Below are 13,268 nucleotides of genomic sequence, written 5' to 3'. Positions count from 1 at the left end.
CAGAAAACATCTTTCCCGCGTGCATGGATATGAAGTGCGACACTCATCCTTCTATATTTGACGTTATCACACTCTGGTCGGATCTCTTATGTCAAGGGGCAGGTTGTTCGTAATGTAAGTCCACAGACACTGCAAGAACTCCTAGTGGCAGTCCGTGTATGAGCTTCGCAGTGTTCCATAAAACAAGAGGGTCTGTGTCCGTTTTTTAGCAAAAACTACCGTCATAGCATTTATGACAACAAGCATTTGCAATGCAATAGGTCTCGCAGTTGTTAGTGTTTGAGCCATTGGCATTGGCAATGCCTTTTATTTACGTTTTATAAACCAACACATAAATAAAAGGCATTGCCATTTACAATGGCAATGGCTCAAACTCTAACAACTGCGAGACCTATTGCATTGCAAATGCTTGTACTTCTTAAGTAAATGAATAATTTTATCATGGCTGCTGTGTTCTGCGGCCGCCTGTCTCCGCGCGCGGCCGGCCGGCTGCTTCATTACCCCGCGCGCCTCCCGAGCCTCGCGCCATGTCATTGTGTTTGACAGCCATCTCATTCCCCTGTCACAAGCAGTTTGCTGGTAATCACATTCCCACCGCTTAATGTCGATGATGCCCGGCCGTGCATAATATTCCTGCACATCCACTTTCTAATTTTCTTGCAGGAATTATTCGGTCGTACATCTCGGCTGAAATGGAAAAGGGGGGGCGACCGAGGTGCAGAGGAGGGAGGGACGGAGCGGAGGCTGTGTGTGTAGGTAGGTGCATGATAATAAGGCGAATGCTCCGCTGAGGCCTGTGAAGGCTCGAGGAGCAAGCTGTTGATGGTCCTTTAAGCTTAAATCGTGTAATCAGCACCGGTTCATTAAATTCCATTAATTGATGTGGGAGTGATTTGTCACTTAACACGCACAAGAAAAAAATATGTCCTTTCAAACATTTATAAATAACGTCCAAATGAAAAGGTAGGTTGGTGTGCAACTGCGTGTTACCAGCACCTCAAGCTTGTGTGAATAACGGCCACGCGTCATGTTTTAGACAACACGCTCCCAACGGTCACGCGCCTCTTAAAGCGTCTTCCATGGAGGACTGGCCAGCAGAGTTACGTTTGGACCAAAACGTGCGTAGGTTTCACTAAACTAAGTGGGGGGAAATTATGCAGCGTATTCGGTTACTGAATGATCGTGTTGTTTTATGATGTTCACACACACTGATGCAAGAATGCTCTCAAACTCAATGAAAGTACAGACATGTTTAAAAGCGAATATGCAGAGTCCACCAGATTATATTGAAAATGTTATTCCACCACAAATAATGGTTTGGTCTCGTCTGGTAGCGCTACGCTATTTTATTAACGCCTCCTTTCTAACTCCAAGAGCCAAATAATTAGTGTCTGCTACAAGCGTTGCATATAGAGCCTGTGGGTTAAAGGAAGGTACCGACAGCCTGTGGGTTAAAGCTGTTCATGGCACCTGCAGAGTCCGGCAGCACAGGGGTTAAGAAGTGCAGCGGCCTCCTAGGCAGTCCGACAACCCCAGGGTGAATGGTGGAATCCAGTGACGGTCCCTGCAGAGTCCGCGGCCTCAAGGTATGCATGCACAGGCAGCACAGCACCGACATCCTATAGAGTACGACAGCCTAAGGATGAGAGGTGGACACGTCCCTGCAGAGTCCGGTAACGTTACAGGTGGACACCTGTGGAATCCGGCTACCGAGGGTTAATGGCAGGTTGACGTTGTGCACCGGGACCTGCAAAGTCCGGTTATCCTGGACTGACTATTCACAGTTTTGTTTGCACAGTGCCCCGCAGAGTCATGCAACCCGTGTGGTAAAAGTGTGCTTCGCCCCAGTGCATTTCGGCATCTCGGTGCTCACAGGTTCCTTTCCACTGGGCCCCGCACCACTGGAAGAAAGTGTAATGTCCCGCACTACGCCCGGTCCCTCGCCGTCCTGCTGTGCGCCCTTCCCCACAGCCAGGGCCAATCACTTCTGAGTGCTCCTCGCTTGATTGGTGGGGGGCCAGCCGCGACACAGGTGTCCATTTGCGGGTTGATCCGCCATCCGTTCGCCAAGGAGCAGCAGCAGCAAGGGGCTTTCCCCGCCTCCGGCCCCTCGGAAGACTGCAGAAAAAAGTAAAGCTGGCGACCCGGACTACTGTCGGAGGATTCTTGTCAGAGGTGGGTCACGTCTTTATTTCACTGCTGTGCTCTCCTGGGTTATCCGTCTCGGTGCTCACAGGTTCCTTTCCCTTAGCAAGCATGCTGCTCCCCCTTTGCCACCACATTTAGTTCGCCATATTTTGGATAAAATTGTTTTTTCCTATAGGGACAATCTGGGAGCTACTATCCATTCAAGCGTGAGCTCCTCACCTCCCTCCCCCCCCCCCTCGTTGCTTGTGTGTGTGTGTGAGCTCCCCCCCCCTCAATGCTTGTGTGTGCGTGAGCTCCTCAGCCCCCTCCCCCCTCGTTGCTTGTGTGTGTGAGCTCCTCACCCCCTCACCCTCGTTGCTTGTGTGTGTGAGCTCCTCACCCCCCTCCCCCCTCGTTGCTTGTGTGCATGAGCTCCTCACCCCCTCGTTGCTTGTGTGTGTGTGTGTGTGAGCTCCTCACCCCCCTCGTTGCTTGTGTGTGCGTGAGCTCCTCACCCCCCTCTCCTCCTCGTTGCTTGTGTGTGCGTGAGCTCCTCACCCCCCCTTTGCTTGTGTGTGCGTGAGCTCCTCACTTCCCTTCTCCCTCGTGGCTTCTGCGTGCGTGAGCTCCTCCCCCCCCCCCTCGTTGCTTGTGTGTGTGAGCTCCTCACCCCCTCCCCCTCGTTGCTTGTGTGCGTGAGCTCCTCACCCCCTCCCCCTCGTTGCTTGTGTGCGTGAGCTCCTCACCCCCTCCCCCCTCGTTGCTTGTGTGCGTGAGCTCCTCACCCCCTCCCCCTCATTGCTTGTGTGCGTGAGCTCCTCACCCCCCTCCCCCCTCGTTGCATGTGTGCGTGAGCTCCTCACCTCCTCGTTGCTTGTGTGTGAGCTCCTCAACCCCCTCGTTGCTTGTGTGTGCGTGAGCTTCTCACCCCCCTCTCCCCCTCGTTGCTTGTGTGTGCGTGAGCTCCTCACCCCCCCATTGCTTGTGTGTGTGAGCTCCTCACCCCCTCCCCCTCGTTGCTTGTGGGGTGCGTGAGTTCCTCACCCCCTCCCCCACGTTGCTTGTATGCGTGAGCTCCTCACCCCCTCCCCCCTCGTTGCTTGTGTGCGTGAGCTCCTCACCCCCTCGTTGCTTGTGTGTGAGCTCCTCACCCCCCTCGTTCCTTGTGTGTGTGTGTGAGCTCCTCACCCCCCTCTCCCTCCTCGTTGCTTGTGTGCCTGAGCTCCTCACCCCCCTAACCACCCTCATTGCTTGTGTGTGCGTGAGCTCCTCACCCCCCTCTCGCCCCTCGTTGCTTGTGTGTGCGTGAGCTCCTCTCCCCCTCGTTGCTTGTGTGTGCGTGAGCTCCTCACCCCCTCGTTGCTTGTGTGCGTGAGCTCCTCACCCCCTCGTTGCTTGTGTGCGTGAGCTCCTCACCCCCCTCGTTGCTTGTGTGCGTGAGCTCCTCACCCCCCTCCCCCCTCGTTGCTTGTGTGTGTGAGCTCCTCACCCCCTCGTTGCTTGTGTGTGTGAGCTCCTCACCCCCTCGTTGCTTGTGTGTGTGTGAGCTCCTCACCCCCCTCGTTGCTTGTGTGTGCGTGAGCTCCTCACCCCCCACTACCCCCTCGTTGCTTGTGTGTGCGTGAGCTCCTCACCCCCTTGTTGCTTGTGTGTGCGTGAGCTCCTCACCCCCCTTCTCCCTCATGGCTTCTGCGTGCGTGAGCTCCTCACCCCCCTCGTTGCTTGTGTGTGCGTGAGCTCCTCACCTCCTCTCCCCCCTCGTTGCTTGTGTGTGCCTGAGCTCCTCACCCCCCTAACCCCCCTCGTTGCTTGTGTGTGCGTGAGCTCCTCACCCCCCTTGTTGCTTGTGTGTGCGTGAGCTCCTCTCCCCCCTCGTTGCTTGTGTGTGCGTGAGCTCCTCACCCCCCTCGTTGCTTGTGTGAGTGAGCTCCTCACCCCCTTGTTGCTTGTGTGTGTGAGCTCCTCACCCCCCCTCTCCCCCCTCGTTGCTTGTGTGTGCGTGAGCTCCTCACCCCCCTCTCCCCCCTCGTTGCTTGTGTGCCTGAGCTCCTCACCCCCCTAACCCCCCTCGTTGCTTGTGTGTGCGTGAGCTCCTCACCCCCCTCTCCCCCCTCGTTGCTTGTGTGTGCGTGAGCTCCTCTCCCCCCTCGTTGCTTGTGTGTGCGTGAGCTCCTCACCCCCCTCGTTGCTTGTGTGTGCGTGAGCTCCTCAACCCCTCCCCCCTCGTTGCTTGTGTGCGTGAGCTCCTCACCCCCCTCGTTGCTTGTGTGCGTGAGCTCCTCACCCCCCTCGTTGCTTGTGTGCGTGAGCTCCTCACCCCCCTCGTTGCTTGTGTGCGTGAGCTCCTCACCCCCCTCGTTGCTTGTGTGTGCGTGAGCTCCTCACCCCCTCGTTGCTTGTGTGTGCGTGAGCTCCTCACCCCCTCGTTGCTTGTGTGTGTGTGAGCTCCTCACCCCCTCGTTGCTTGTGTGTGTGTGAGCTCCTCACCCCCTCGTTGCTTGTGTGTGTGTGAGCTCCTCACCCCCTCGTTGCTTGTGTGTGTGTGAGCTCCTCACCCCCTCGTTGCTTGTGTGTGTGTGAGCTCCTCACCCCCTCGTTGCTTGTGTGTGCGTGAGCTCCTCACCCCCCCTCTCCCCCCTCGTTGCTTGTGTGTGCGTGAGCTCCTCACCCCCCTTCTCCCTCATGGCTTCTGCGTGCGTGAGCTCCTCCCCCTCCCCCCCTCGTTGCTTGTGTGTGTGAGCTCCTCACCCCCCTCCCAGCTTGTTAGCGTGAGCTCCTCACCCCCCTCGTTGCTTGTGATCATTATTATTATTCTTATTATTATTATTATTAATAATATTATTATACATAATGATAATAATAATAATATAAAGGGGGCAGATGTTATACAGTTTCTTTCTTTTTTTTTTTCCAGTAAGGGTTAGAGAAACGTAGTTCAGTACTTTTTTCCACATGTACAAACAGAATCCAGGCGTCGCCGCGGGGAGACTGTGTGCCAGGCTGCACACATAAAACCTCCATTATTTACGTGCAGTGCGAGGGAGACCATTTTAATCAGTAATCCCCTGCTGACCGTTTGAGAGTTCAGATTAAAAATAATGTGCCCGTCTGAACCTTACTGTAGATTGGCGGGGGGCTGAACCGGGGGTGGGGGTGCACGTACTTCAAAATGCAGGTGGAAAGATGGAATGTTCACTTCAGCATCCTGCTTAGTTCGGTTGAAATGTACTTTGCAGCAGTGTCATTCCCCTTTCATTGTCCTGACATTAGCGGAGCTGCCGAGTCGGTAGTCTTTCCTCGGCTTCTATTGCACGGCGCAGGTTGTCTGAGTAGGTGTTTGGGTGACACTATTTAGGCGTCGTCAGTCTTATGGCTCCGACGGACCTCCAGTGTTGCCACACACTACTCGTAGCCGTTCTTGTTTAGTGGTTATTGTGTTCGTTTAATTGTTCGATTGTTAATGCGTGTTACTTGGAGTTGAGGAAATGATGTGTTTTTGTTTTGCGGGTTTGGTTTGTGTATGTTTGCAGGTGCTGTGCTTCTTCGCTGATTGGTCTGTTCGCCGCAACTATTTTGGGTAAGAGTGTGTGTGTGGCTCTGTATGGGTGGGTGTGTGGCTCTGTATGTGTGTGTGTGTGGCTCTGTGTGTGTGTGTGTGTTTGGCTCTGTGTGTGTGTGTGTTTGGCTCTGTGTGTGTGTGTGTGTGTGTGTGGCTCTGTGTGTGTGTGTGGCTCTGTGTGTGGCTCTGTGTGTGTGTGTGGCTGTGTGTGTGTGTGTGTGGCTCCGAGTGTGTGTGTGTGTGGCTCTGTGTGTGTGTGTGTGGCTCTGTGTGTGTGTGTGTGGCTCTGTGTGTGTGGCTCTGTGTGTATGTGGCTCTGTGTGTATGTGGCTCTGTGTGTGTATGGCTCTGTGTGTGTATGTGGCTCTGTGTGTATGGGGCTCTGTGTGTGTGTGTGTGTGTGTGTGTGGGGCTCTGTGTGTGTGTGTAGGGCCCTGTGTGTGTGTGGGGCTCTGCGTGTGGGGCTCTGCGTGTGTGTGTGTGTGGTGCTCTGTGTGCGTGTGTGGCTCTGTGTCCGCGAATACTCTCTACTACTCTCTAATGCTCACCTATTGCCATTGTAAATGACAATACCATTTATTTATGTTAAAAAGAAAAGAAAAAGTCATGAGCAATGCAAATAGCTCTACCTTTAATAATGCCGAGACCATTGCATTGTAAATGCTTGTTGTTTATAAGTTTTGTTGTCAAATAATTGTGTTTTATTTGTTTTCTTGTACTGCACAGTTAACGGAAGAAGAAATTGCTGCAATATTTCAGTCAACCCTTAAAGGACTTGAATACCTCCATTTTATGCGAAAAATACACCGGGATATTAAAGCTGGCAATATTTTGCTGAATACAGAGGGCCATGCCAAACTTGCAGATTTTGGGGTGGCTGGTCAGCTTACAGTAAGTATTTCTACTATTTAGTTTGATGCTCTCTTTTTAGCTCTCATATGTAGACTAATATTTGGTCATTACTAGGAGCAATGAGAGCACATGGTCCGCACGTTCTCTCATAAACTATTTTAGTAAATAGCAATTTCCTTTTCAAAAGTTTAAGAGCGTCTGGGTTCTATTAAGAGGCTCGTGTTATGCTTCTTAATCTTTGCTGTAAACACACCCCATTATAAATACAGAACAAAAAAACACAGAGAATAATGCATTATTGGTGGAATAGTTTTGAAACAAATACGCACATTTATATAACCATGTTCCAGAACCACAGTGTAAATTCCCGCTAACCTCCTATTTGGATAAGAACCTACATTTATGCACGTCTTGTGCGGTAATACCTACCTCCATTGGGAATCTACACTTCTGAATCTACACTTTCTTGAACAGTAGTACATACAATCGTTATTCTGGGTCATAGCTTGTCCAGCTGTACTGCAGCTATCTGTTCTACAGGTTTAAATGGATGCCCTTTGAACTAAAAGTCCCCGATGCATGCCTCTGCCCTCTTGGCTCAGTCCTCCAGCAAAGCAAGATGAGCACCGTGTTCATGCAGTTGACGGGCAAGGAGTCCATAAAGCTCCTGGCTGCATGTAGTAACTGCTGGTCCCAGAGGAACCCGCCTGCCTTCCATGGTAGTCCCCGCAGTGCAGTTGGGCTTCTATCATTGAACATCTGTCTGCTGTCCCCTGAGCTTAGAGAAACTGAGTAAGCCCGTCTCTCGAGACCCAGCAATAACAGCGTATATTCCCTTAATTGCACAGTAATTACTTGCAGTAAAATATCTAAATGAAGGAAAGTACTGCTGAAAACGCACACAATAAGGAGACAAGGAAACAAAAATCAAATGGAGGTATTGGGTAAGCGTCTAGAATGGACTGTTTAGTGTGAAGTCGTTGGATGTATTATACTATGATCTATTTCCCGTAAAGTTATGGGGATGTAATTCTGTTTTCTTTATGTGGTGGGTTTGCAGTAGGTTTGAAGAACTATAGGAGTATCTATTAAAACGAACTACCACAGTGTACCTAGGCAAATCTGAAAACCTGAGGTTTATCTGAAACTTAGTGTACACCAATGGTGGATTGGTGAACTTTAACTTGGTTGGGCATAAATGCCTGATCGTATTCATTAAGTGACAGTCACAAGCATGACACCCTATAGGCGTGTGCTTGGTAGGGGGAAGTGGTCTTATAGAAACATAGTTTGGAAATGTATAAAAGCAAATAAAACCTTTTCAGTCCAATTGTCAGAGACACTGAAAAGTATTAGGTTTAACAATTAAGTTCCGATAATCTATCCATGAAATTTGAAGTGGTATTGTTTTTAAATGTATATGAAGTTTTTCTGTTAATTTTCCCCACTCCGCCACTGCTAATTAGATTGTAATATAATAATATTACTGAAGATCTCGTTGTCACTTATAAGATTTACAAATAAAGAACCCAGGCAGTACAGGACAATAAGGCTATTCTTCAGGCTAGACAAGGCAGAGAGAGCAGGAGGCTCTTAATGTATAGAAACAATATCAGTACAGACCGCAGTCTTATCTCAGAGGTTACATTTATCTTATTCGGCCAGACAGCAGTCTTCTCATACACCATCGAGAACAAGATCAAGGCAGTCTAGAGTCTTTCTTCTGGACCATGGAAGTCATAAAATATCTGGCAGAGCAGCGATAAGTGGCTCCAGCATGGCACTCTAGCATCATATTTAAATACATGGGGGCAATGCACTAGCTTGGTCCCCAACATTAGCTTGTCCTTTTCTAAGGATCTGTTCTTTGTCTCCTTAAGTACCACCTTTAACTTTTTTAATAAATAAGACCAAATCATAAAAGAATAATCTCATCATCAGTTTGTTGTTTAAAGTAAATACTCTAACTTTGTTTTCAAATATCATCTTTAGTTTGAAAGTACACCAACTTTGTTTTCAAATAAAAGCTTGTTTTCATTGTGCACTTTCTAGTACTGAAACATCTGGACTAGTGCTGTTTTATATTGCCATTCACAACCTCATACACCAAGGGTCAGCATTGATACACCCCTGAATTGCCTCAAATTATTAAACACCACCCCTTACAGTAAGGCTTTAAAATCATAAGACCATATATCACTATATATGGCCAAGTACTAGCAGCGTATGTCACGGACTTATTCAGAGGACCAAGCTCAACACCACAGCTGAGAAAAGTTCCAATCTCTGCTTAAAAACCTTTTATTGTCTCATATGCCTAGGTACAGTGACCTACGTTCATGTACTAACTTTGTGTGCCAAAAACAGCTTTGGATATCGTGATTCAATGCACAGCCCTGGTACCTTCTCATTTGTCCACAGAAGGTGGAAGGAGAGACACAGAATCTCTCTTTTGTTTCTATTCCTCCCCCTTTTTATCCTCCTTACCTGGGAATTGGTGTCTCATTTGATGCACTGGAAAGAGTTTGTCCCTCTTCTCCTTCACTTCTGTTGCTGAGTGCAGTAGTGAGATTTCTGAATGTGTTAAAGCATACTATTTTGTTCGAGTGTTCCTGTACGCCACCTCAGTGTGAGTACTCAGTCAGATGTGTGAGTAGCTCTTCTACAGGAACTGAATAAGAGCTTAGTAGAGCCTGTGCTCTAAGTTTTGTTACATGCTAGAGTGACCTCTAATGTTTCATAATGTGATCACAACATTTGTAGTCATTCATAGACTTCTAGTTATGTCATCTGTATTGCGTTCTTCTGAGCATTAAAATATATAATGTTGATATTTTTATAGAATAACTGAGTAAGTGAAACTCTCTGTGATGGCGAGACCCAGTGTGGAGGAGTGTGTACCTTTGTACACGTGCACACGCTCATGCTTATGTAGTCCATCAGAAGCACATGTTTAAGGGCTAGATCTACGAATGCAAAGAATTGTGATTTCTCAACTGTGTAGCTCTGCGAAATGCAATGAGGAAATCACAATTTTTTATGTATGTACAATTTGAGGCCACAAATTGTGAGTCACTACTAAGTGGCATCACAATTTTGGAAACCGGTATTAGTAATTTCCATAATTGTGACTAGAGTCGTAAATTGCGGCCGCAAAGGGAGAAAAAATACTTCCCGGTCATGGGTAATCACCTGTTAACTAGGAAGTGCCTGGCCCGAGTGGATGTGGAATGGTGGTGAAGTGCAGCTGCCATTTCCAGCACAACTATCAAAACCCCTAAAGAAAGTCCATCCACACGTATGGCCAGCCAAAGTAGCGTAAAGGATGCAGGAGGCAGAAAAAGACCAGCATTGGCAAAGCAGCAGTGCAAGCTGCTGTACTACATAGCTTAAAATAAAAAATTAAAGTGATGTGATGTGGCCAGACCATGTCATAGCACCTATTTCTTTTACTTTAAGCTATGCATGTACAAACAAGTTAAAATTAATTTCCCTATACTTAATATGTAGTTTATATTCCTGAACAAATGCCCATTGCATTTACCAGCGTGCCAAAGTGTAGCTAGCTGGAACACTGAGCATGGAGATGCTGTGGTATTCCGACCAGAGCTGCTGACCTGGGAGCTGGGGAAACAGGTTCAAGACTCTGCGCTGGCTCAACATCCTGATATTCTGGGCAAATCACTTCATCCCCCCTCACCTGTAAAAAGTAATGTGTCCTTGTGTAATGTAGCTGGCATTCATGTAAAGCGCTCCAAGTCTTCCAGTGGACTTCGCGCTATTTAAAACCAGAGGAGGTAGAGGGAGGCAGCTAGCGACTGGGTGGAGAAGGTGCATGCAGGGGCAGGAGCGAGGTGGAGGTAGGGACAGTGAACAGGGAAGGGGCATGCGGGAAAGGAGCATGAAACGATGGAAGGGAGGTAGTGGTAGGGGCGGGTAAGCAACTAACAGAATGCAGGCACTGGAAAGTAAAAAAAAAACAAAAAAAAAACAATAAAGTATGTTACAAGTGTGCGGTCAGTGGAAAGACAGTGACCACCAGAAACAGTACTTGGTCTAAGATCCAAAGCAAAGATGTGAAGTTGAGCACAACACTGGAGGCAGGGGGAGGCGCTGACCAACAGGAAGAAAGGAAACAAGATTGACGTGGGAGCCAACCAATGGTAAGTAAAGGGCAGTAATGGGCAGGCTGTAAGCCCCTTTAAGAATTTTTTTTTCATCACAAGATATTTCGCATGCAGTGTGCAAGCGCCGTGTAGGTGAAACCTAAAAATGACCAAATTCATTAGGGACACCAAGAAACTTTATACAGCACAGATTTCCAATACAGCAAAGTGCAGAGACCAGATAATTCTCAACAGCAATATTTGGTCAAACATCATAACATTCTAGATATTTCTTTGTCGGCTTCACTTCACAAGGTCTTGTTTCTGTTATGGACTACCTGACGGTGGAAGCAGATGTTGGTTATCAAACCACTGATATCATTATGACTGTAAACTGCATTGACACAGTCTGCTATCATATGCTGCAATTGTTCCTCCACCAGATGGGGGTTCAAGATCTGCTTCTCAGAGGTAAACGGTAAGGTCTATTAGTCATAGTGCTACTACTTGTCCATTTACATAAATTCCTATCAACAGTCATCCCAGGCACATATTATGTCCCTTGGGGTGGTAGGACGGGGCAGAAAGTAGCAGGTGAAAACTTAAGTATGCAGTCTTCACCCACAGAACGTTCACACACAGAAAAGCACTGCAGAGGTAAGGACCATTCAAGCCCTTTTAGTAGAACTGTTTACCATGTGGAATTTTACCATGCATTATAGTATTTCTTTTTTATATGTCACCTGGACACCAGTTTTCCAGTGCTGAGAGTTACAATTGGTGTTTTCTGGAGGAAATTGTTGATTTTAATTCATGAGCCAAATGCAGCAACACATTTTAATGGAGTTACTGATTACTGAAAAGCTTGTGATTGGAAAACTGCCACCCTATGGTGGGGACTTTTAATTTCCTATAGGTAGACAAGAACACATGTATAATAGAAGAATCCACTAGTGAAGCGGAATGTAAGCTTTATTCCTGTCCTCTTACCCGGTATTGTGGCAGGGTCCGTAGCAAGTAACAGTAACAATGGAAGTTCCCTTTGTGGGTGCTGATGCGGCTGTGCATGGTGGCATCCTGCCGGTGGTGCTTGGGGTCTGCCGGCATGCAGAGAGCAGTGAAACTCGTAAAACACAGAGATCGCGTGTCATACAGTCAGACAGTGGGGAAACATGAGGAGGAACTAATGCACCGGAGGCAGAAAAAGAAAGAGCAACATCCGGGGGTGATGTCCTTAACAAAGTCAGGAAAACTCCTAACTATGGGTACACTATGCACATAGTGTGATACCCCTATGGCCCCAACATGGCACCCACACAGTCTTTCCAAGTTGTAGACTCGTAATAGTAAACTAATATATGCTGTCCCTCCCAGTCGTATCGGAAAGGACGTGTTTCTCTCTTTTGCTTTCACTATGGTATAAAGGCAGCTTTAACTGTTTTGCCAGTTGCGCAGCCAGTGGGGTGTGGGGAAGAATGTAAAAAAAAAAACTGCATGGCCAGTAGAAGGACAGCCAGCCGGAAGCAGTACTTGGTCCAAGGTCCAGTCACCAGCTGAGGAAAGAGGAAACGAAAGCTAATGATTTGACACTGATGCTGCTGGCCAGTGAGAAACAAGAAAATTCGAGTAGCCATGAATCCTACGAATGATAAATAGTGAGTGGGCTGTAAGCCCATTTTAAGATTTTCTTTTTTAATTACAAGAGATTTCACAAGCGCTGTGCAGTTGAAACCCAAACAATGACATTTTCAGAGAAGGAGTTGGAGATACTGACTGAAGAGTGCTGTGAAAACCATGAGGTATTGTTTGGAAGGTCATCCATGACAGTCCTGGACTCTCAAAAGAAAATGAACTGGCAGAAAATGAAACAAAAAATGAATGCCGTAGAAGTCACACACATTTTGAGGTTTGCAAGGGATTCTGGGTAACAGAACCTGGTGAGAGCCAGACAAGTCACCCCATCCTGGATTCCCCTGGATGTCTAGTTTTCACAAATGTATAGGTTTGCTAGGTTTTCCTATGTGCCAGCAGAACTAGTGTTATAAATCCACAGCTAGGCACTTTGCAAAAAAAGGGTCAGTTTTCACTGTGAAAATGAGGTGTGTCCACATTGCGTTTTGGGCCATTTCCTGTTGCAGGCACTATGGCTACCCACAGAAGTGAGGTGCCATTTTTCTCGGAATACTTTGGGGAATGTGGGGTCAGTGGAATTTTGTGGATTCACACAGATTGTAGAACTTTCCACCACAGAAATGTGGGTAACAGAACCTGGTGGGAACCAGACAAGTCACAGCATCCTGGATTCCCCTGGGTGTCTAGTTTGCAAAAATGTACAGGTTTGCTATGTTTCCCTATGTGCGGGTAGAGCTAGGGTTCACAATCTACAGCTAGGCACTTTGCAAAAAAGGGTCCGTTTTCTCTAAGAAAATGTGGTGTGCCCACGTTGCGTTTTGAGCTGTTTCCTGTCCCGGGCACTAGGCCTACCCACACAAGTGAGGTACAATTCTTATCAAGAGACTTAGGGTAACACAGAACTGTAGAGCAACTGTTATTACCTATTGACTTTCGATGCATTTCTGCCTTCCAAATGAAAGACAATGTGTTGAAAAGAAGTAACTTTGAAA

At 47.8% G+C, this 13,268-nt stretch overlaps 1 protein-coding gene across 1 annotated transcript in view; it reads left to right on the top strand.

Annotated features, from left to right (window-relative positions):
* STK4 (serine/threonine kinase 4) overlaps positions 1-13,268 on the top strand; it is a 254,462-nt gene that overhangs the window by 96,691 nt on the left and 144,503 nt on the right. Inside the window, exon 5 of the mRNA XM_078651917.1 lies at positions 6,413-6,577. Coding sequence (XP_078508043.1) covers positions 6,413-6,577 — 165 coding nt within the window. The remainder of the gene's footprint in view (positions 1-6,412; positions 6,578-13,268) is intronic.

Source organism: Lissotriton helveticus, chromosome 7 (genome assembly GCF_964261635.1).
Source record: "Lissotriton helveticus chromosome 7, aLisHel1.1, whole genome shotgun sequence".
Classification (NCBI taxonomy): domain Eukaryota; kingdom Metazoa; phylum Chordata; class Amphibia; order Caudata; family Salamandridae; genus Lissotriton; species Lissotriton helveticus.
This window is presented reverse-complemented; position numbering and strand designations above follow the sequence as displayed.